Raw genomic sequence first — 23,102 nt, 5'->3', positions numbered from 1 at the left:
CTCCTGCATTGCAGGCGGATTCCTTACCACTGAGCCACCGAAGGACCTAAAAAAAGATAGCTTTGGTTATTATAAGAATAAATCTTGCTTCTCAGATCTAAATTGAGCTTGCTCCCCAAATTGTAAGACATTATAATCTTACATGCTGGCAAAAGATTTTACAGGTAATACAAATGCTAAAGGAAGAAAATTTAAACTACTATAGAATTTAGTCAGAAATTATTTTTCTTTCTTCATATAGCAACTAACAAGTATTTAATATTTATTGACTATCAAGCAAATGTCAGGCACTACTAAATTCACAAAGAACATAAATGTCTATTTATTCGTCAAAACTTGGCTTAAACAGCATTTCCTCTAGGCTACCACCTTTGTAGCTGGAAAGGATAGAATTATTTTATTATTATTTCACAGCTAGACTGGAACACTGACTCTTGGCCAAGATAAGGGCAGTGGGCTAACTAATGATGTGTAACATGCTGTTGAAAGTTGGACAATCCCCTAGCAGCACCTAGGACTGGTTTATTTTAACTTTTTTCTTCTAGCTTTATTGAGATATAATTGACATACAGCATTGTATAAGTTTAAGGTCTAAAACATAAGATTTGATATGTGTCTATATTGTGAAATGATTGCAATAAGTTTAATTAAATCCACCACCTCATGTAGTTTTTTTTTCTTGTGATGAGAACTTTTAAGATCTTTCCTCTTAGACGTTTTCAAAAAAGCAATACAGTATTTTTAACTATAGTCACCATGTTTTACATAACATCCCCAGGACTTCAATTTTTCTTATAACTGAAAGTATCTACTTTTGACCACCTTCACCCAGGTGCCCTTCCACCACTGCAACTCCCTGCCTCTGGCAACCACCAATCTGTTCCCTGTTTCTATGAGATCAGTTTTACTAGATTATATGTATTAGTGAGGTCATACAGTATTTTTTTTTCTATCTGACTTATTTCATTTAGCACAATGCCCTCATCCACATTGTTGCAAATGGCAAGATTTTATTTTTTTAATGGCTGAATAATATTCATATGTGTGTGTGTGTGTGTGTGTGTGTGTGTGTGTGTGTGTGTTCACAGTTGCCTCCGTCATGTCTGGTTCTTTGTGACTCTATGGACTATAGCCTGCCAGGCTCCTCTCTCCATGGGATTCTCCAGACAAGAATATTGGTGTGGATTACCATGCCCTCCTCCAGGGGATCTTCCTGACCCAGTGATTGAACCCCTCTCCTGCTTCTCCTGCATTGCAGGTGGATTCTTTACCACTGAGCCACCAGGGAAGCCTATATATATATATATATATATATATATATATATATATATATACACATATATATATATATATATATATCTCAAAACATCTTTATCCATTCATGTGGATGGGCACTTAGGCATTTTCTTGTCTTGGCTATTATAAATAATGCTGCAATGAACACATGGGTGCAGATATCTTTTTGAGATAGTGATTTTATTTCCTTTGGATATATACCCAGAAGTGGAATTGCTGGATCATAAGGTAGTCCTATTGTTATTTTTAACAGTTATTTATTTTTTAGAGAAGTCTGTGCCTTTATTGGTCAAGCAGGCTTCTTGAAGAGGTTGAAGCTAGAGAAGTGGGTGCCCCTGATGCCTGAGCAGCTCATGCTTCACAGGCTGGTAGGTCATTGAGAACCTGCCTGCACAGTGTCCAATCATCTCAGGCTTGATTTCCACCCCGGTGAACGTCTTGCCGTTGTAGCTGCCTGCCATCTTGGACAGGATGATCATGTCCCACAGTTGTGTCATCACAACCTTAGGCTTCTCTGTGGCCGGCGCCTCATTCTGGCCTTGTGCAGGCACTTCAGCCATGGGATGCTGCTTCCTCCGCAGGCCCAATTCAGCCATGGTTGCTGTCAGGCACTTTACAATTGCATCAGCGGCTTGTAGGACTTGTCCATCAGCTGGTCGAGGTTCACGCCAGAAGTAGGTGGACTTGTGGAAGGTCTGCTTCTTTCGCTTCACTTCTGCCACCTTGTCAGTTATTGGAAAATGTTAGTAGTCTTATTTTTAATTTTTTAGGAACTTCCATACTGTTTTCCATAGTGCTGTATCAGTTTAGATTACCACCAACAGTGTGCAAGGGTTCCCTTTTCTCTGCCTCCTTGTCAACATTTTTATTTCTTATCTTTTTGATAACAGCCAGTGTAATGGATGTGGTGATGTTTCTTTGTGATTTGGAATTGCATTTCTCTGCTAATTAGTAACATTGAGAACATTTTCATGGGCCTTTGTATGTATATCTTCTTTGGCAAAAGGTATATTTGGGTCCCTCACCCAATTTTTAATCGAATTGTCTGGTTTTTGCTGTTGAATTATATGGGTTCCCTATATATTTTGGATATTAATCCCTTATCATGTATGTGACTTTCAAATAGTTTTTCTCATTCTGTAAGTGGCCTTTTCATTTTGTCAATTGTTTCCTTTGTTATGCAGAAGCTTTTCAATTTGATGTGATCCCATTTCTTTATTTCTTACTTTCTTAACTGTGCATATCTAAGAAATCATTGCCAAGATCAATATTAAGAAACTTTCCCCCTGTGTTTTCTTCTAGGAGTTTTATGGTTTCTGACCTTACATTTGCCTTTAATCTATTTCCCATTAATTTTCGTGAGCACTGTAAGGTAGGAATCTAGCTTCATTCTTTTGCATGCAAATATCCAATTTCCCAGCATTATTTATTGAAGATACTGTCTTTCCTCCATTGAGTATTGTCAGCTCCCCTGTCAAATATTTGTTATTTGCATATGCAAAAGCTTTTTTCTGGGCTCTCAATTCTGTTCCATTGATACATGTCTTTTTTATGCCAATACTATACCATTTTGCTTATTATAGCATTGTAATGTTGTTTGAAATCAGGAAATGTAATGCCTCCAGCTTTGTTCTTCTTCCTCAGGATTGTCTTGGCTATTCTGAATCTTTTGTTGTTGATTGAATTTGCTATTTCTGTTTAAAAAAAAAAGTCATTGGACTCTTGATGGGGATTGCATTCAACCTATAAATGGCTTTGAATAGTATGAACATTTTAACAATATTAATTCTTCCAGTCCATGAACACAGAATATCATCCCATTTATTTGTGTTTTCTTCAGTTTCTTTCATCAATATCTTATAGTTTTCAGTGTGGAGATCTTTCACCAATTTGGTTAGATTTATTCCTAAGTATTTTATTGTTTCTGATGCAATTTTAAATGAAATTGTTCTTTATTTCTTTATCAGATAATTCATTATTACTGTATAGAAGTGTATAGTGTATAGAAACACTAATGATTTTTGAATGTTGATTTTTTTTATCCTGCAGTTTTACTCAATTTTTTGATTAGATATAACAATATTTTGGCAGAATCTTTAGAATTTTCTATATATAAAATCATGTCATCTACCAATGGAAAAAGTTTTACTTCTTCCTTTATGATTATGAACCCTTTTATTTATTTTTTTTCTTGTCTGACTGTTCCAGCATAGGAGTGGTGAGAGTGGGTACCCTTGTCTTATTCTTGATCTAGGGCCAGTTTATTGACATTTTACAGCTGGTGTAGCTAGTTTGACAGTCTGGCTTGGTAATGTGACCAGAAGGTCATGGAAAAATCTGCTGGAACCTTTTAGGCAGCTCTCCCTAAATAAAGACTCATTGTACAAATCTTTCACATCCTTGGGTGAATAAGAAGGACCATGGAGAGCTGTGTTTGGAAGGTTCTTGGGAGTTTTGTATGTTCAATTATCTAGTCCTATTGTAGTCTTTGATAGAGTACTAGTCCCACCAGGTTATATTTAGCTGTCTACCTATATGTTTCCCACTAGATGTGAGAGTTTTTGAGAGCAAGAACCCTGTGTGTATATCGTTTACTATTGTATCCTTCATACTGAAAGTATTGCATGAAACACCCTGAATAGGCAAAAATGTTTGTTGGATAAAGTGAGTGAATGAAGTAGTAGTTGACATGGAAAAGGCAAGATGTTCATTAACTTAAGTCCACAAACATTTATTTAATGCCTTTTATGTGCAAAACACTGTGACAGTTTTTTTCAAAACTGTGAATATTTTCTCTTTAAAAATTCTATGTAAATATTTTTCTCTTTAAAAATTTTCTCTAACCATTTTCTCTTTAAAATATTTTTTCTTTAAAAATTCTATTTAAGTTTTTATAGTAACTATGGTTTATTCATAGTATGTATTTAATAATTATAGTATATAAAATCATTATAGGTCTATTTCCATTGTATATTGACTCTGCATGTTTTCTTTTCCCCTTGCGTGCCTTGTTGCCCTTGAGTATTTGCTGTTCATTGTACCTGGAAATTACCTGTAAGAATAACTTAAGTCATAGATTAAAGTAACTTCCTTCAAAATAACTTGGATTTGTTTCTACCAGATGCCTGAATTTACTATCAGTCTAGGTTCACTTTAATCCAAGTTCACTTTTTAAGTTCCTTGAACCACAAAAATGACAGGATTCCAGGCAGAAAGACCACTTACCCTTCCTTGAGAGTGTAGCCCTTTGAGGTCATAGCTTTTTGTAGGGAGAGTCTCCTAACGGACTTCCTGTCTTCTGTGGGGAAAAGTGTAGTTATCAAAGATTTTGCAAATAATTGTAGTGAGGGAAAGAGGTGAATCCAAATAACTATAGGACAGAGACTACCAATCTTTCTGCCATCATCTCCTTCAATTTTCTGTGTCTCTTATCTCACTCGAATCATTTGACTATCTTATTCTTCCTCATGCATACTTGCTATTTCTTCTGTCTAGGACCCTTTTCTCCCAAATCTTTGTAGAGCTCATGCCTGCCAATTTCTGCTGTTGTTCTTCCTTCCTGACACTATAAGAAGCTTTTATATTTTTTTTTTTTTACTATTTCACATTCATTAGCATCTCTACTACTGAGTGGGAAAAATATAAAAGGAGATAAACCTCAAATTAATTCACTTCAGTGAAATTAGTAAGCCTGATGAGAAAAAGTAATTGTAGAGGAGATTAAAACTAACATTTGAAAATAAACTTAGATTTTCTTTGATGAACTGAAAACTAAGAGGCCTGAGATTTGGCCCTGTTCTTTCCACTGCTCCTTAAGGTGGACCAGCCTCTTCTTTTGCAAAATAAGTGGGTTAGGTTTCTAAGGCATTTTCAGCTCTAAAATTGCTTGATTAAACAATTCATATTATTTCTTAGTGCTACAGGTTGGATAAGATCAAGTATTTTCAATGGTTTCAGAATCTAAAAATCCATTTCCGTGAAAGCTTCTCTCGGGTATTAATGTTTTAGGATTATATAAGAATCCTGAACTACTGCATTCACAATCTTCAGGACTTATGAATGTCTAAGTTAGAGATTTTTAAAGAAGAGTGCATATCTGAACCACCTAAGGAGTGTTTTCAAAATGCTCATGCTTGGGCTCTGCCCTTCCATACCTACTGAAGTCAGAACCACATGAGTGCCTTTTCAAGCCTCTGCTTACATCAAGTTTGTAACTATTCCTTTGATCAAAGCATGTCACATGGGCAGGCCCAAAGGCAGTGGGAGAGGGCACTATAAAAGGACATGAATACAAGGAATTAAAAACTAGAAATAAAAAAAAAGCTAGAAATATGAGTGCAATCAGTTTACCACAATCTACCATATATTTGGGCTTCCCTGGTGGCTCAGGTGGTAAAGAATCTGTCTGCAGTGCAGGAGACCCAGGTTCGATCCCTGGGTCGGAAAGATCCCCTGAAGAAGCGAATGGCTACCCACTCTAATATTCTTACCTGGAGAATTCCATGGACAGAGGAGCCTGGCAGGCTACAGTCCATGGAATCACAGAGTCAGACATGAGTAGGCGACTAACACACACACCACATATTTATTGAGAACATGTCACCCAGCACAGTATTCATGCACATAGTATATATGCCACAGGAATCTATTGCTAATAGTATGGTAAACCGTTGAGAAGCATTGCCTTTTGTTGTTCCCATTATTCTCTGATTAATGGTTCCTTGAAGGTACCCTTTTGGAAACCAGCTGTCACTGATAACAGTTTGGGCAGAGACTATGATGACTTCCTGACAACCAGTACTTTCCTCTCCTCCTTCCCAATGTAGACTCTGTTTTCTGTGATGTGGGCAAAGTTTTACACATCACTTTCATTTTTCAGAGAATAAATTTGACTGAGTGGAAATATTTTTAAATTTTATAGAAACTAATGAATTCAGCTGTCTTTTTACCAGCCCTCCTCTCTCCATCCCTCTCTACTTTTTATGTGTTTGCTTTATATGAGTTCATACATTTTTCTCTGTGTGTGTATTCATTATAGAAACATGGATTATTAAGATAAAGTTTGTTAACAAGTGTACAGTTGTAGTGTCTTCAATTGTTTTGAAGTGTGTTGGTTGCATTGCAAGAAAGGCCTTTGCCAAGTGAATCAGTATTGATAATGTTGCTAATATAATATAATGGTATCTGAGTACTTGATGCTTGTTAAATACTTGTTGCAAATGTAGATAACTGAATGAAGACAAGAATGACATAAATTTGTTCCCTTGGTGAATCAGAAGTATGGAACTTCTCTGAAGGGTTTAGTTTCAATTTTGCATTTATAACAGTTACTATTCTTTTCTGACATTAATAAAAATTGAAGTATAGTTAATTTAAAATATTATTGATATATTAGTTTCAGTACTGCAACATAGTAATTCAATATTTTTACAGATTATACTCCATACAAAGTTATTATAAAATATTGACTATATTCCTTGTGTTGTACAATACATCCTTGTAACTTATTATTTTTTTATACCTAGTAGTTTGTTCCTCTTAATCCCTTTCATCTGTTCTGCCCCATCCCTACCTTTCTAGTAACCTCTACTCTGTTCTTTGTATCTGTAAGTCTGTTTCTGCTTTGGTATATTTGTTCATTTTATATTTTATATTCCACACTTGGTGAAATAAAGTCAGACAGAGAAAGGCGGATACCATGTGTTTCCACTTATATCTGACAATCATCTTAAAGGTAATTTCATTTATTAATTCATGATCATCCTGAGATGATCATGGTGTGTTCAGTCACTCACTCATGTCTGACTCTTTGCGAGCCCATGGACTGCAGCACGCCAGACTTCCTTGTCCTTCACCATCTCCCAGAGCTTGCTCAAATTCATGTCCATTGAGGCGGTGATGCCCTCCAACCATCTCATCCTCTTCAATCCCCTTCTCCTCCTGCCTTCAATCTTTTCCAGCATCAGGGTCTTTTCCAATGTGTCGGCTCTTTGCATCAGGTGGCCAAAGTATTGGAGTTTCAGCTTCAGCATCAGTCCTTCCAATTTGTATTCAAGATTTATTTTCTTTAGGATTGACTGGTTTGATCTTGCTGTCCAAGGGACTCTCGAGAGTCTTCTCCAGCACCTCAGCGTCAGTTCTTTGGTGCTCAGCCTTCTTTATGGTCCAACTCTCACATCTGTTCATGACCACTGGAAAGACCATAGCCTTGACTGTGGACTATGGTCATAAACAAATCACAAAAGAAAAAGAAATAACCCACAAATGATTAATATATTGATGTGTGAAATGGTAAATGTATTTTAAAAGGTGGTAAAGTAATGAGATAATGGTTTTGATTGTGAAATTAGGAGGCTGATCCAACATAACACTCCAATTAGTCACTAGTGCTCTTGGAAAGGCATGTTTATACATTGCTTATGGGAAGATATAATGGGACAATCTTTTTGTAAAACAATTTGGCAAACGTACTGAGAATCTTAAACATGTTCCTACCCTTTTGTTGAGGCATTTAACTTCTAAGAATCTATCCTAAGGAAATAATTGGATAGCCAGGCAAAGTTTTAGAGAAGATTTTTCAAGATTTGTCCTTCAACAAAAGAGGCAAGAATATACAATGGAAAAGAGACAGTTTCTTCAGCAAGTGGTGTTGGGAAAGCTGGACAGCTGTGTGTTAATCAGTGAAGTTAAAACACACCCTCACACCAAACACAAAAATAAACTCAAAATGTCTTGAAGATGTAAATATAAGATGAAAAGTGAAAGTGTTAGTCACTCAGTTGTGTCCAACTCTTTGGGACCCCATGAACTGTAGCCCACCAGGCTCCTTTATGCATGGAATTTTCCAGGCAAGAACCATTCCCTTCTGTAGGGGATCTTCCCAACCCAGGGAATGAACCCAGTCCTCCTGCTTTGCAGGCAGATTCTTTCACCGTCTGAGTCACCAGGGAAGCCAAAATATAAGATATGACACCATAAAATTCCTAGAACAGAATATAGACAAAGCATTCTCTGACATAAATCGTAACAGTGTTTTCTTAGATCAGTCTCACAAGGCGATAGAAAGAAAAGCAAAAATAAACAAATGGGACCTAGTCAAACTTATAAGCTTTTGCATAGCGGAGGAAACCATAAACAAAACAAAATGACAACCAATGGGTGGGGATACAACATTTGAACATGATGCAACCAACAAGGGCTTAATTTCCAAAATATACAAATAGCTCATATAGCTTAGTAACAACAGCAGGAAACCAAATCAAAAAACGGGCAGAAAACCTAAATAGACATTTTTTAAAAAAGGCTACAGATGGCCAAAATGCACATGAAAAGATGTTCAACACTGCTAGTTGTTCAGTTTAGTTTAGTTCAGTCACTCAGTCGTGTCCGACTCTTTGCAACCCCATGGACTACAGCACGCCAGGCTTCCCTGTCCATCACCAATTTCTGGAGCCTACTCAAACTCATGTCCATTGAGTCAGTGATGCCATCCAACCATCTCATCCTCTGTCATTCCCTTCTCCTCCTGCCTTCAATCATTCCCAGCATTAGGGTCTTTTCAAATGAGTCACTTCTTCACATCAGGTGGCCAAAGGATTGGAGTTTCAGCTTCAGCGTCAGTCCTTCCAATGATTGTTGAGGACTGATTTCCTTTAGGATGGACTGGTTGGATCTCCTTGCTGTCTAAGGGACTCTCAAGAGTCTTCTCCAACAAGCAGTTCAAAAGTACAGTTCAACAATTAGGAATATGTGATTAACAAATGCATTCTACCATATATAAAATAGATAAACAGCAAGAATTTATTGTATTGCACTGTGAAGTATATTCAATATCTTGCAATGCACTATGATGGAAAAGAATTTTTTAAAAAGAATGTAAATATATACATATATATGTATAAACAAGTCACTTTTCTGTACACCTGAAACTAACACTATATTGTAAATCAACTATACTTCAATTTAAAGAAAGATTTAACACAATATTATTTATAATAGCAAAAATTTGGGAAATATCTTAAATGCCCAAAGATGTTGAAATTGTGATACATAATGGATTATTACATAGCCATTAATAATCCTGTTTCCACAGATCACCAGCCCAGGTGGGATGTATGAGACAAGTGCTTGAGCCTGGTGCACTAGGAGTACCCATAGGAGTCGGGTGGAGAGGGAGGGGGGAGGGGGGATCGGGATGGGGAATACGTGTAACTCTATGGCTGATTCATATCAATGTATGACAAAACCCACTGAAATGTTGTGAAGTAATTAGCCTCCAACTAATAAAAAAAATTTTTAAAAAATAAAGAAAGAAAGAAAAAAAAATAATCCTGTTTCCAAACAATCCCAGTTGTGTTAACTAGAACTAATATAAATAGAGAAAACTGCCCAGAATTTAATATATCAAAATGTTAACTTCTGGTGATTTAATTATTGGAGATTTTATTTTTTTCTTAATATTCTTCTGTTTTCAGCAAGGAGCATATATTATTTTTGTCATCAAAGATGTTATTTAAATTAAACTTATGAATGCTTTAAAAAATTGTAAAATTCATTAGAACCAGTCCTGCCACACTGAGCAGGCTTGTCAGAATCCTGCACCATGTTTTGCCTTCCCTATCCCCTGTCTGTTTTATTCTCTTTGTGACTCTGTCCTACCCAGAGCAGATTGGTTCTTTCATTCGGTAGAATACAATACTATTCTGTGGAGAGATGGTGGGATGTTAATGAATTACAATATAGACGATAAGGGGAGCTTTATTTTTTCTTTAATTTTAAATTAATTAATTAATTTAAATTGGAGGCTCATTACTTTACAATATTGTAGTGATTTTTGCCATACATTGACATGAATCAGCCATGGATTTACATGTGTTCCCCATCCTGAACCCCCTCCCACTTCCCTCCCCATCTCATCCCTCAGGGTCATCCCAGTGCACCAGCCCTGAACACCCTGTCTCATGCATTGAACCTGGACTAGCAATCTATTTCACATATGATAGTATACATGTTTCAATGCTATTCTCTCAAATCATCCCATCCTCGCCTTCTCCCACAGAGTTCAAAAGTCTGTTCTTTACATCTGTATCTCTTTTGCTGTCTTGCATATAGGGTCATCGTTACCATCTTTCTAAATTCCACATAAATGCATTCATATACTATATTGGTGTTTTTCTTTCTGACTTACTTCACTCTGTAAAATAGGCTCCAGTTTCATCCGCCTCATTAGAACTGATTCAAATGTTTTCTTTTTAATAGCTGAGTAATATTCCATTGTGTATATGTACCACAGCTTTCTTATCCATTTGTCTGCCGATGGACATCTAGGTTGCTTCCATGTCCTGGCTATTGTAAACAGTGCTGTGATGAATACTGGGGTACATGTGTCTCTTTCAATTCTTGTTTCCTCGGTGTGTATGCCCAGCAGTGGGATTGCTGGGTCGTATGGCAGTTCTATTTCTAGTTTTTTAAGGAATCTCCACACTCTTCTCCATAGTGGCTGTACTAGTTTGCATTCCCACCAACAGTGTAAGAGGGTTCCCTTTTCTCCACACCCTCTCCAGCATTTATTGTTTGTAGACTTTTGAATAGCAGCCATTCTGACCGGCGTGAGATGGTACCTCATTATGCTTTTGATTTGCATTTCTCTGATAATGAGTGATGTTGAGCATCTTTTCATGTGTGTGTTAGCCATCTGTATGTCTTCTTTGGAGAAATGTCTGTTTAGTTCTTTGACGCATTTTTTGACTGGCATTTTTTTTCCCCTGGAATTGAGCTGCATGAGCTACTTGTATATTTTTGTGATTAATTCTTTGTCACTTACTTCATTTGCTATTATTTTCTCCCATTCTGAAGGCTGTCTTTTCACCTTGCTTATAGTTTTCTTCGTTGTGCAAAAGCTTTTAAGTTTAATTAGGTCCCATTTGTTTATTTTTGCTTTTATTTTCATTACTGTGGGAGGTGGGTCATAGAGGATCCTGCTGTGATTTATGTCAGAGAGTGTTTTGCCTATGTTCTCCTCTAGTTTTATAGTTTCTGGTCTTACATTTAGATCTTTAAGCCATTTTGAGTTTACTTTTGTGTATGGTGTTATAAAGTGTTCTAGTTTCATTCTTTTACAAGTGGTTGACCAGTTTTCCCAGCACCACTTGTTAAAGAGATTGTCTTTTTTCCATTGTATATTCTTGCCTCCTTTGTCAAAGATTAGGTGTCCATAGGTGTGTGGATTTATCTCTGAGCTTTCTGTTTTGTTCCATTGATCTATATTTCTGTCTTTGTGCCAGTACCATACTGTCTTGATGACCATAACTTTGTAGTATAGTCTGAAGTCAGGCAGGTTGATTCCTCCAGTTCCATTATTCTTTCTCAAGATTGCTTTGTATTCCCATACAAATTGTGAAATTATTTGTTCTAGTTCTGTGAAAAATACCGTTGGTAGCTTGATAGGGATTGCATTGAATCTATAGGTTACTTTAGGTAGTATACTCATTTTCACTATACTGATTCTTCTGATCCATGAACCTGATATATTTCTCCATCTATTTGTGTCATCTTTGATTTCTTTCATCAGTGTTTTATAGTTTTTTTTATATATAGGTCTTTTGTTTCCTTAGGTAGATCTATTCCTAAGTTTTATTCTTTTTGTTGCAATGATGAATGGAATTGTTTCCTTAATTTCTCTTTCTGTTTTCTCATTGTTAGTGTATAGGAATGCAATGAATTTCTTTGTGTTAATTTTATATCCTGCAAGGAAATTTCTTTCTTTAACACAGATCTTGTGATGAGGTCCTTTGATATTTACACTCAAAGTAAAATTTCAGTCAGGCTATGGAAGCACATTCAAAACCTTGTCATTTGCCTCAGTTCAGATGACTGAAGTCCCCCAAATCCTGTATACTCCCAAATACTGTATTCTATTTCCAGAAGTCCCAATGAAAATAGTTCAACTTTTCATGTTAGTCACTCTATTCCATTTCCAAATGGGTCTCCATTGCCAGTACTTGTTGATCAAGAATTTTTCAGTTTGTTGTTTCAGTTTTCTATAGCAAAGAATATCAGTATGTTAGCCTCCAGATCACTAGCAACTGAACGATTTACAACTTAAGTGTGGGGAAAGGCTTGCTGGGGTAGTAGTTCTGCTTCTCCTTGGGGAACTCATTAAAAGCCTGAAAATGGCTGACAGTCTGTTAGAGTCTGGCTGTGCTAGCACTTCAACCGTACTGAAATTTGTTCTCCCAAGGGCACTTCGTAGATGACTGAGTATTATGTGGAAATCTCCTACTAAGTAGTCTCACCTTTCCAGTGGTGTGTCTTTACTCTAATTCTTCTAACCAAACTGTTATGATAGATCTAGTTAGAGGCTGGATGTTGCCCCCAAGTCAGTGTTCAGTTCAAGAAAATAGGCTGAACTCAGACATGCCAAATGTAGGATTCTAGGGAAAGCAGAAGCAGCAAGTATGATAGCTATAACAACAACAAGAGCTTATATTTATTGAGAGCTCACTCTTAGGCCAGGTACTGTGATAACAGATTTGCATAGGTTATCTCACTGAATTCTCCTGAACATCTTTAGAGAGAGGAGCTATAACAATCTCTATTTTACAAATGATGAAATTTGAACCCTAGTGATTTGATGCTTGAGCCCCTGCTCTTAAACAAGAGATGCAAATGAAATACATTTGAGAATGTAGAACCTGTGCTTGCCAATCTGAGTTCAATAACTTCTGGTTCCAGTCTTCAAAGAGTTTCTGGGAGCGTTACATTTTAGGTTCATAGACCTAAACAAGCTGGTCATCTTCACTGGCAGAGAGAATCATGTCTAAAAGATTCAAATGCTGGGAAACCTGCTGGTACTCCTCTGTACCAGTGGAGGAGTCATAACCAGCTGATCAACTTTTTGTCTAACCTGAATGTATCTTCCCAGCAGGGAAGTGGAAGACTCAGAGAGACACAAAGGAAAATCCTTTCCCCACCAACCAAGCTTTCCAATACAGAGTAGACCTAACCATTTTTTCTTTTGATTTATCTAAAATGATCCAAATAAATAAATAAAATGATCCCTAGCATTCCTTTTTATCTTTAAAATTAAATGAGTGTATGAACAATCCTACACTGAAGTTCTTTGCCCCTGGGAGCTTGAAATTTCATGTTTCAAAAGCCTGGAGATTGTTTTGAGAATAGTTATAGTCACAACTGATAAAGCACTCAGTAGTTGCCCAGCACACACATCAATAAGTACTATACATAGTTTCACATTTAATCTTGACAGCAACCCTATGAAATAGATGTGGTTATCCCACATTTTACACATGAGGGACTTAAGACTAAGATATGAAGTATTGCCCAAGGTCCCACATCTAGAAAATTGGAACCTGGGTGTCTTTGATTCCAAAGCCCCAATTTGAGACATCAATACCTACTTTGAGGCTCTTCGAACTTTAATGTGTGTAGAAATCACCAGAGAATCTTGTTTAAATGCAGATTTTGCTCTAGCACAACTGGAGTGGGGCTTGAAATTCTGGGTTCCTAACAAGCTCCCTGCTATGGTTGATGCTTCTTGACCACTGTTTGAATACATAGGCTTCACAGCTTCTCCATAAAGGGGGAGACCAGACTTTTGGTAATTTAATACTTCAGGTTAAAGATGAAGAAGGGAACTTCTCCTAATTTGTCCTTATGAATAAAGATAAATATTAATATAAAAATAGCAGTAACTGAACAAGCCAAATATGTTCCAAGCACTTTAAATGTCATATCTTATTTAATCCCTCAACAACCTTCAGTTCAGTTCAGTTGCTCAGTCGTTTCTGACTCTTTGTGACCCCATGGACTGCAGCATGCAAGGCTTCCTTGTCCATCACCATTTCCCGGAGCTTGCTCAAACTCATGTCCATTGAGTCAGTGATGCCATCCAACCATCTCATCCTCTTTTGTCCCCTTCTCCTCCTGCCTTCAATCTTTCCCAGCATCAGGGTCTTTTCCAATGAGTCAGTTCGTCACACTAGAGAAGGGAATGGCAAGCTACTTCAGTATTCTTGCCTTGAGAACCCCATGAACAGTATGAAAAAGCAACAACCCTCAGAGGTAGATAATATGAATATCCTCTTTTACAGATGGGGAAAATGGAGTACAGAGTAATCAGTGGATAGATTTCGTTCTCCAGGCTTTTCTTGCTCTTCCCCATTCACATATTTTCTCAACTTCTAAAATTCCTTAAAGATTCATTCCCTTGTTTCTATTGAAAAAGCAATCCCCTAGATGAAGGTAATACACTGCTTTATCATTTATTTATACCTTAGTCTCTCTTTTTATAATGAAGGAATAGGGAGGAAACAATGTACAAAACATATGAGGACCTTGGGTTCCTAAAGAAGGGAAAAAAAGAAATGCAAAGAGAGACAGAGTCTCTAATGAAGCTTGGCACTACTTGCTTTACAAGTTACACCATGAGTCCTGTCGTTTCTGACTCTTTGTGACCCCATGGACTGCAGCATGCCAGGCTTCCCTGTCCATTGCCATCTCCAAAGATGGTAATATATTCCATCTTTGGCACATATTCCAAAGCTGAAGCCATTGGTAATTTCAAGATGAGAAATAAAATTAAATTGTAGATTTATTAGCTATGCAGAGATCACCATGGAGACAACCAAAAGAACTCTCACCATGGAGATCTCTCTTTAACCCTTTCTGCCTGAAATGATCAGTACATCATATAAACAGACACAGAAATACATTTGGGAGGGAAGATTACAAAGCAAGCAGACTAGAGTCCTTGAAGGATTGGTGATAGGGTGAATGAACAATCCAAAAAAATTTCTAAAGTTGGTCTTCCAAAATCACATGCTTCTGGGTGCTATGTAGTTTCTTCAGGGAAGAAGAGAAATTTCCAGAGCTTAGTTCATATCAGCATGGGGTAGATCATGCCAGCATGGAGTGATTAGAGGAAGGTCAACTTAGAAATTAGTACTGACTCTAACTCTGTAGTACAAGGAAATAACCTCAAATGAGGCTCTTTCCACTACAAGGGAATCACCATGTCAGTAAGACTCCTGGTCCACTCACCTGTGTCATCAACATAATGACTAAATCAAAACAAATTAATGAACAGCCTTGGCAATGTGGATTTTTGTCAACCAGCTTTGACACAGAGTAAGTGTCCTTCAGAGAATAGACTCCATAAAATGATGCAGTGATTTGTCTTCAGTGGATACTTACATTTTCTGTATTATGTATAAAGAGCTCATGGAAATAATATTATCATAGGTTGAGCTCCCCAGGAAACAGACTTTAAGATGAAGTTTGACTTGCAAAATATTTATTAGAGAGTACCCTTGGGGTACTTGGGAAAGGGAGAAGTTGAGATACAAGTTAGGCCCAACAACAGCCATGGCCTACCCTACAGAGAGCTCTGTAACTAGAATGGCTCTTCAGAGTTGTTCTAAGTTGGGTCAGGATGGCCATATCTTTTTCCCTTGCACTGACTGTTCATTGGATGTGGGTCATTGGTTAAGGGGAGAGATACTGGGCCAGATGGCTCTTTGCAGCTGAGGCAACCATGAAGGGGCTGACAACTGAAGGCTGCCTGCCAACAGCACTGCAAGCAGCTGAGGCAACAAACTCTTCTCTGAAGGGGAATCAGGATTGCACATCACAGTGTCTGCCACAAATAGTGGTGGTTTCAAAGTACCAAGAGCTCCAAAGTCAGATAAGTGAGATTTGATTTTTACTTTTAAATTAGGAAAAGCTTTCTGATTCATAAATCATTTCCTGGGGCAAATATTTAAGCAATTCTGCTAAGTATGAAAAGTCATTTCACTGGTCTTAGTATTCAGAAAATTAATAAAAAGAAATGCATTTTTTAATCCCTTACTCCGAATAAAAACCAGATTACTCATTCCAGTTTTACAGTGTACATATGTGTTTAAATGTCAATGTGTATTTTTCCATTCTCTTAGTGAGTCAGGAAAAGGTGCAAAAAGGTTTAAATAATGATTCCCCATATGGGTAATATACTAATTCATTCATTTAGCAAATATTTATTGAGCATCCATTACATATCACAGCACTACACTAACCATTGGGTCTGTAAAATTAGTAATAACATAGACTGAATAATTATGCAAAACAAACTCTGAAATAATAAGAGTAGCAGGAAGAATAGGGCAGGTAGAAAACACAGGTGGAAATAAGCATTTGATTATTTCAATTGTCCTTTTCTACCTGCCATTTGGTAAAGAAGAGATGGCATAAGCAGTCTCAGCAGATAAGGGTAAATGAGAAAAACAACTGTTACCAAATTAAGTTGTATGGACCTTGCCTGTGTTTGGGTTCTAGTAGGCAAATAATGAACTGAAGCTGAGATTTGGCACAGCACTTTACTCAGTGGCCAAAGAACGGAGGAGGGGAACTAAGTTCACAGATCATCTTCTTGCCCCCTTGCGAAAAGGATTTCATTTTAAATAGTAAAGACAAAAGGGAGTACCAGGGAAGGGGCAGGACTCTTTCGGAGGGAGTGGGGTGCCATCTCCTTTTTATCCTTTTGGTCCTTAATATCTAGTCATGGCTCCTGTTAGGTGTGTCATTTAAAATGCTAATGTAGTTAAATCAGCAAATAATGAGATTCAAGGTCTGTTGGAGATCTGATTCATCGCTGTCTTGGTCCCAACCGGTTCCATTTGGTCTTTTGTCTGTTTATAGCTTTTTTTCTTATCTCTGAACATTTTAAGTTAAAGATTTATGTTGCTGCTGCTGCTAAATCGCGTCAGTCGTGTCCGACTCTGTGCGACCCCATGGATTGCAGCCCACCAGGCTTCTCCGTCCATGGGATTTCCCAGGCAGGAGTACTGGAGTGGGCTGCCATTTCCTTCTCCGAAAGATTTGTGTTAACTCCTGCTAAAGGTTGCAGGGCTTGGCAGTTTTTCAGAACACTCCTGTTAAATGGTGGGGTGGTGGTGGTGGTTGTGATGGGTTTTGAGCAAAGCCCTGGAGCAGCTCTGGTAACAACCATCAACTTCATTTTTTATCAATTCTTTATTGTGTTCCTTCTGTCTTTTTAGTTACTTTTTTTAAATGTGGCTCTCCTTTCTTTGGGGTTAATAGACTTCAAGAGTTTATTCCATTGTTTGTGGAATGCACTTCCATAACAAATTTAAATCTACCTATTAAATGACTCATGGTTAGTAATGCAGGGAATGACTGTGAAAATGGGCATCTAAAGGCATGAGTATATCATGAAATTAGAGAAAAGTAAATCTCTTCTTTCAGTGTGGATGTAACAACTTGGAAAGACTAAGTACTCTCATCTTTAGCAACCTGAGAATTTTGCTGAAAGAGATTCCTAAATCAGGAGACAGGTCAGACAGCTTCTTGGATTAAAGAGATTAAGGACCCCATTGTCTGTTTTTGTTTACACTCGAACAAGCAACTAAATTCAACAAGACATCTAGAGCGGAGGATATTTCTTAGTATCCTAGAGAGAAGATTTTACATAGAGGTTGTACCAACCAAAACAGAATAGGTCTTTGCAAAATGTCTATGAGTATTTTATTTACTCCACTTCTGTATGCTGCTACAGAATAGATTTGTTTTATTTCTTTAATTGAATCTTATGTATCTTTGACCCATGCTTACCAGGACATCTTTCTACTTGGTGTTTACCCCACTTCATTTTAATTGAATTTAAAAAGTCATTTTAAAGTAAATCTCCTTACCTTTGTAAAGAATTGTGTGAAACTGGTTCAACTGGTTCTCTCTGCAAGATCTACTGAGGTATAGGTGGAAGCTGAGAGTTGATGTAAGCTTTAAAATTTTGGACCAGCAGCATCAGCATCATCTGTGAACTTGTTAGAAATGCAGACTCTTAGGCCCTTCCAGAACTCCTGAGTCATAATCTGCATTTTAACAAGGTCCTAAGGTGAATCTTATGCATTTTAAAGTCTAGGAGTCGCTGATTTATAGCATTTGTGGAAAATTCCTTCCTCTTTGGCTTAGTTAAAAACCCAGAACAGTGAGATACTTAATTTTCTTTCCCAAGTCTCTGTTCTTGGGCTAATAACATTGTAACCAGTTTGGAATACAGAAATATTATCAGACAAAAGAGAGCTCATAGAGATCAAAGGGGCTATCTGAAATGGAGTCAAACTTTTCGAAAAGCTGACATAGAACATTTCATTCATTTCTTTTTCAAATGGTTTAATTGGAGGAAATATCTAAGAAATATATTACAGATGCAAAAAAAACTTTAAAACAGAACCGAGTAAAACATTTTGGAAATGGTTTTAAAATGACTCTGATAAAAATGTAAGAAACTTGAACTGTTTCCCCATGAAAAGAATGCAGCTGGATGCAGCATTTACAGCTGGCAGGGAAGAAGCTTAGCTAGTCAGGGTGAACTTGCCCAATTTTACGTTGATTATTATTACATTATGTTCATTTAGAAAAATGTTAAATGTTCCTCTTTGTAACTTTTCTTTGCCATCTCTTTACATACGAAAAGATATTTAGTATACCTACTAGAACATGAAATCATGCTCATGAAATACAATCTCCAAGTTGGTCATCAGCAGCTGGTCTACAAGTCCTGCTGAAACATTTGAATTTCTTGCCTCTACCCTGAACTCAAGGCAGGTCGACAGCAGCAGTGACAACTGGCTACTGAAAGGGGCATAAGTCCAAAAGGAAAAACATTGATCTCATTCCTTGCTCTGGAGGAGCAGAGGTCTATTGTGCTTTTCCAACATGATCACAAACAGGCAGGTTTTTGGGTACTGCAGGCAGGTGGAATGAAGGACTCTTAGATGAACCATCACTAACAACAAAAATTCAGATTGCATGCAGAAGGAATAATAAACAATGCAAGTAAAGCCGAACTGAAGTAATAGGTTTCAAAATAGAGCTTTCTGTTGAAAATAGAGCATTCATGATCCAAAGGATCATGTTCCCTAACTCATGAATTTTTTTTTTTCTGTTTTGCTCCTTAGTAAATTGGACAGAGGGACTTCCCAGTTGGCTCGGTAGTAAAGAATCTGCCTGTGAATGCAGGAGCCGCAGGTGATGGGGGTTTGATCCCTGGTTCGGGAAGATCCCCTGGAGGAAGAAATGGCAATCCACTCCAGTATTCTTGCCTGGAAAATTCCGTGGATAGAGGAGCCTGACAGGCTACAGTCCAAGGGGTCACAAAGAGTTGGACATGACCTAGTGATTGAGCATGCACGCGTGTGCACGCACACACACACACACACACACACACACACACACACAAATTGGACAGGATTATTATTTTATAGATGAGAGAGGCGAGGTTAAGTGATTTACCCACATTCGTACAGTTTATCTACAGAAAAGAAAATTGAATTTGAGCTTTTTGACTGCCTGTCCAGTGAACTGATATGCTTTATCATGCACAGTAATACATTTGATACAACTTGCTCACATTTTATTGTAACAGTTAATGATCTCTGATATTGTTTACCAGTTGTTTCAAATGTATTGTTGTTTCACAAGCACTTTCATTAGCTAGATATCAAGTATCTTGTGGATAGGCCTGGGCATATTTTATGTGTTCACTGAATGCTGATTGAATTATTACCAAGGAAAGATGAAACATTTGAAAAAGAAGGGGGAAGGATTGAAACATGGAGCTGGGGAGAAATATACAGTTCTCAAAGGTTGTGTCCTCATCATTTAAATTTAGGACATAATATAGAATATTATATTTGGAAGGGTCCCAAGAGATGCTCTTACCTAATTATCTACCTGTTAAAGAATAACTTCTTTTAATTTCTTCCAGTTTTATTGGGATATAATTGTCATACAGCACTATATAAGTTTGATATGCAGCATAATGATTTGACTTACAGGCATCATGAAATTATTACTGCAATAGGTTTAGTGAACATCCATCATCTCTTATAGTTAGAGGAATAGAAAAAATGTTTTCCTCGTGATGAGAACTCTCAGTATTTATTCTCTTAATTTTCGTGTATAACATGTGCTGTGCTGTGCTTAGTTGCTCAGTCATGTCCAACTCTTCGTGACCCCATGGACTGTAACCTGCCAGGCTCCTCTGTCCATGGGGATTCTCCAGGGAAGAATACTGGAGTGGGTTGCCATCCCCTCCAGGGATCTTCCTAACCCAGGGATCGAACCCAGGTTTCCCACATTTCAGGCAGTTTCTTTGCCATCTGAGCCATCAGTGAAGCCTAAGAATACTGGAGTGGGTGGCCTAACCCTTCTCCAGGGATACTTCCTGACCCAGGAATCAACCCGGGGTCTCCAGCATTGCGGGCAGATTCTTTACCAGCTGAGCTACCAGGGAAGTCCCTATATATAACATATACCAGTGTTATTTATATTTAACTATTGTACATTCCATCCCCAATACTTATAACTAGCGAAGTTTTTACCTTTTGACTCCCTTCATCCTATTCCCTCTATCCCAACCCCCGGAATACCTTCTATAGAACCTTTCATTGGCATCCCTCTAGTTTTGCTTAAATATCTCCACCGTTGTGGAGCTTATCTTCAAACAGGTCTGCTGTTAGGCTAAATCATTCCTTAAGTTTTTCTGTCAGTAAAGCATTTATTTATTGAGCAGCTGTGTCTCAGATGGCATACTGGCTGTCAGGAATATCAAGAAGAAGAAGAAATCAACTTCTCTTATGTAAAACCCAAGTGGGTGTTGCTGTTCAGTGGGCAACTCTCTTCCAAGTTTTGTTTTATGGATTCAAGTCTCCTTCCATCTTATGGCTCTGTTGTGTTCAACTTAATACTGCCAAGTTTCCCATGCTCATTTGCTGCCGGCCAGAAGTGAAAGGGTATGAAGGAAGTGTGTGGGAGTTGTTAGGAGTCAGGCCTGGAAGTGATGCACATCAATTCTGCTCATATTCCTTCACTAGATCTCAGTCACAGGTCCACATTTAACACCAACTGTTGCCTAGCTGTAGGCCCAGAAAGACAAAACAAAGGTTTGGTCATTGGCTAGCAGTTTCAGCCATAATGCTCTCACTATGCACCATTTTTGGATGAGGTGACGATGGCGTGCTACACAGATTATGCAGGTAGAAATAGTGAGCCAGGAGTCAGCCTTGGGTGATCATGCACTAGAGTTCTCCCATGCTTCTCTCCTAGACCAGCAGCATCAGCATCACCTGAGAAGTTATTAGAAACGCACATTAATTGACCTCACCCCAGACTTATCAAATCAGAAACTCTGAGGTGAGACCCAATAATGTGTTTTAATCAGGCCCTCTCTGATTGATCGTCACCTCTGAGAACGATTGCACCATACTGTACTACATTTCATTTGAGGGCTTCCAGAGTACTTTTCTAGCTGTCCATCAGTATTATCCGTCATCTAGAGGGATGTCTGATAGTATCAGTAGCCAACTTGGAAAATAAACATTTAAAATTATTTTTACTCAAATACAAAACATTATTTGTTCTGCTTTATTTTAAAATAATGGTATTTCTATTATAGCATTGCCTTGTTTTAAGTGTTATTTATGCAATTGTCTATTTTCTCACACTAATTTCTAAGCTTCCAAAATGTTCTTGTATCTCCCACAGTCACTAGTAATTTGCTTTCCAAATAGTAGGCATTCAATAACTGTTGGTGTAATTGAATGAGAAAAAATGTTGTATGAAAATGTTTCTCATTAAATCAAAGATATACGGAGAGCAGCTTTAGATGGTCAAACTTTTTGGTCATATTTTCCATGACTATTAAAAATTTCACAGAAAGGACCATTTAATATCTTCATTGTCAATTAGTAGTAAGACTTTAAAACTGCTGTTATCAGATGTGAAAATTTACAGTGAGATGTTTAAAAATTATTAGTTACTTAAAAATCCACAATGTTCTATTTTTCTTCCTGAAATAACTTTCTCAATTAGCTAAAATTTATAATGCACATACTAAAAGACATTAAACTACAACTTTCATTATTGGATATTTCACAGGCTCTAATGGAACTATAGAGTAAGTCTAAAATAATTTTTAGTGCTTCAGGTAATTATTGATTCATCATAGAACTATTTATCATGCAGGAGACTGTCCTTCAAGACCAATGTTTTCAGAATGTTGTTTACATGGTGGTGTCTCATGTAAATTTTGCTGCTAGACGTGATTGCTACCTTGTATACTTCACCATCTCCCTTCTTCTCTTCCTCCCATAAATCAGAATATTGGAGAATCAAAACACACTTTACCAGGCATGTATGTGACAGGAAATAATATTATCAGGTTTTTTCCATATCTCTGTCTTCAAGTTGAAAATCAAATTGGAGCATTTACCTATATAGTGTGAATTTCAGTCGTGTAGCTAAGCATTTCTTTGTAGCTGAATCAAATATAATTTGGTATTATTAAATGAGATGAGATGACTCATAAGCTATTGACCAAGTTCTAATGGTTAATTAGCAGCAGTGTATTATAACCCTTACCCACTCACAGTCACTATTGTGGCTAAAGGAATTTTAATTAGCTGTGAAAGACCTTAGTCAAATAACACCTGCAAGCTATCACTCTTACTTTTCAAAGCTCTCCTTCTGGGTTCTTGCTTTGGAATTTCTATTATCCAAAGGTAGTGATTATGGGTTCCTTGGGCTTTTACCACCTTTCTTTCTCTTGCTTCTACTTCTCTACCTACATTACCCTTTGCAAATTCTGAAACTGATCAGAAGGAATCTGATAATGAGACCAAATGCTTTCTGTTTTTGCATGATAAACCCAAACATGCCAACCTGGCCCCGTGTGAATCGGCTTGGGTTTCTCCACTGGTTTGGCCATCATTTCCAGTGGTATTGTT

At 37.4% G+C, this 23,102-nt stretch overlaps 1 protein-coding gene across 1 annotated transcript; it reads right to left on the bottom strand.

Moving 5' to 3' along the window:
• Positions 1–1,613: 1,613 nt before the first annotated feature.
• On the bottom strand, positions 1,614–23,083 carry LOC136154347 (small ribosomal subunit protein uS19-like). The gene is made up of 2 exons (XM_065916660.1): positions 22,949–23,083; positions 1,614–2,018 (listed from the first exon to the last, which is right to left on the bottom strand). Exons 1-2 carry the CDS (start codon positions 23,081–23,083, stop codon positions 1,614–1,616), a joined length of 540 nt encoding a protein of 179 aa, XP_065772732.1.
• Between the last annotated feature and the right edge of the window lie 19 nt (positions 23,084–23,102).

This window comes from Muntiacus reevesi, chromosome X, assembly GCF_963930625.1.
Source record: "Muntiacus reevesi chromosome X, mMunRee1.1, whole genome shotgun sequence".
In the NCBI taxonomy this organism is placed as follows: Eukaryota; Metazoa; Chordata; class Mammalia; order Artiodactyla; family Cervidae; genus Muntiacus; species Muntiacus reevesi.
The sequence above is the reverse complement of the archived record's forward strand: the minus strand, read 5'-3'. Positions and strand labels throughout refer to the sequence as shown.

Bases quoted from the DNA above. Each gene is read 5' to 3' on its own strand.
- LOC136154347 (XM_065916660.1), bottom strand. From the start codon at position 23,083: ATGGCCAAACCAGTGGAGAAACCCAAGCCGATTCACACGGGGCCAGGT. The intron at 2,019-22,948 runs GTAATGTAGGTA...ATAACTGACAAG, and splicing joins AGTTTCAGAATTTGCAAAGG to GTGGCAGAAGTGAAGCGAAA.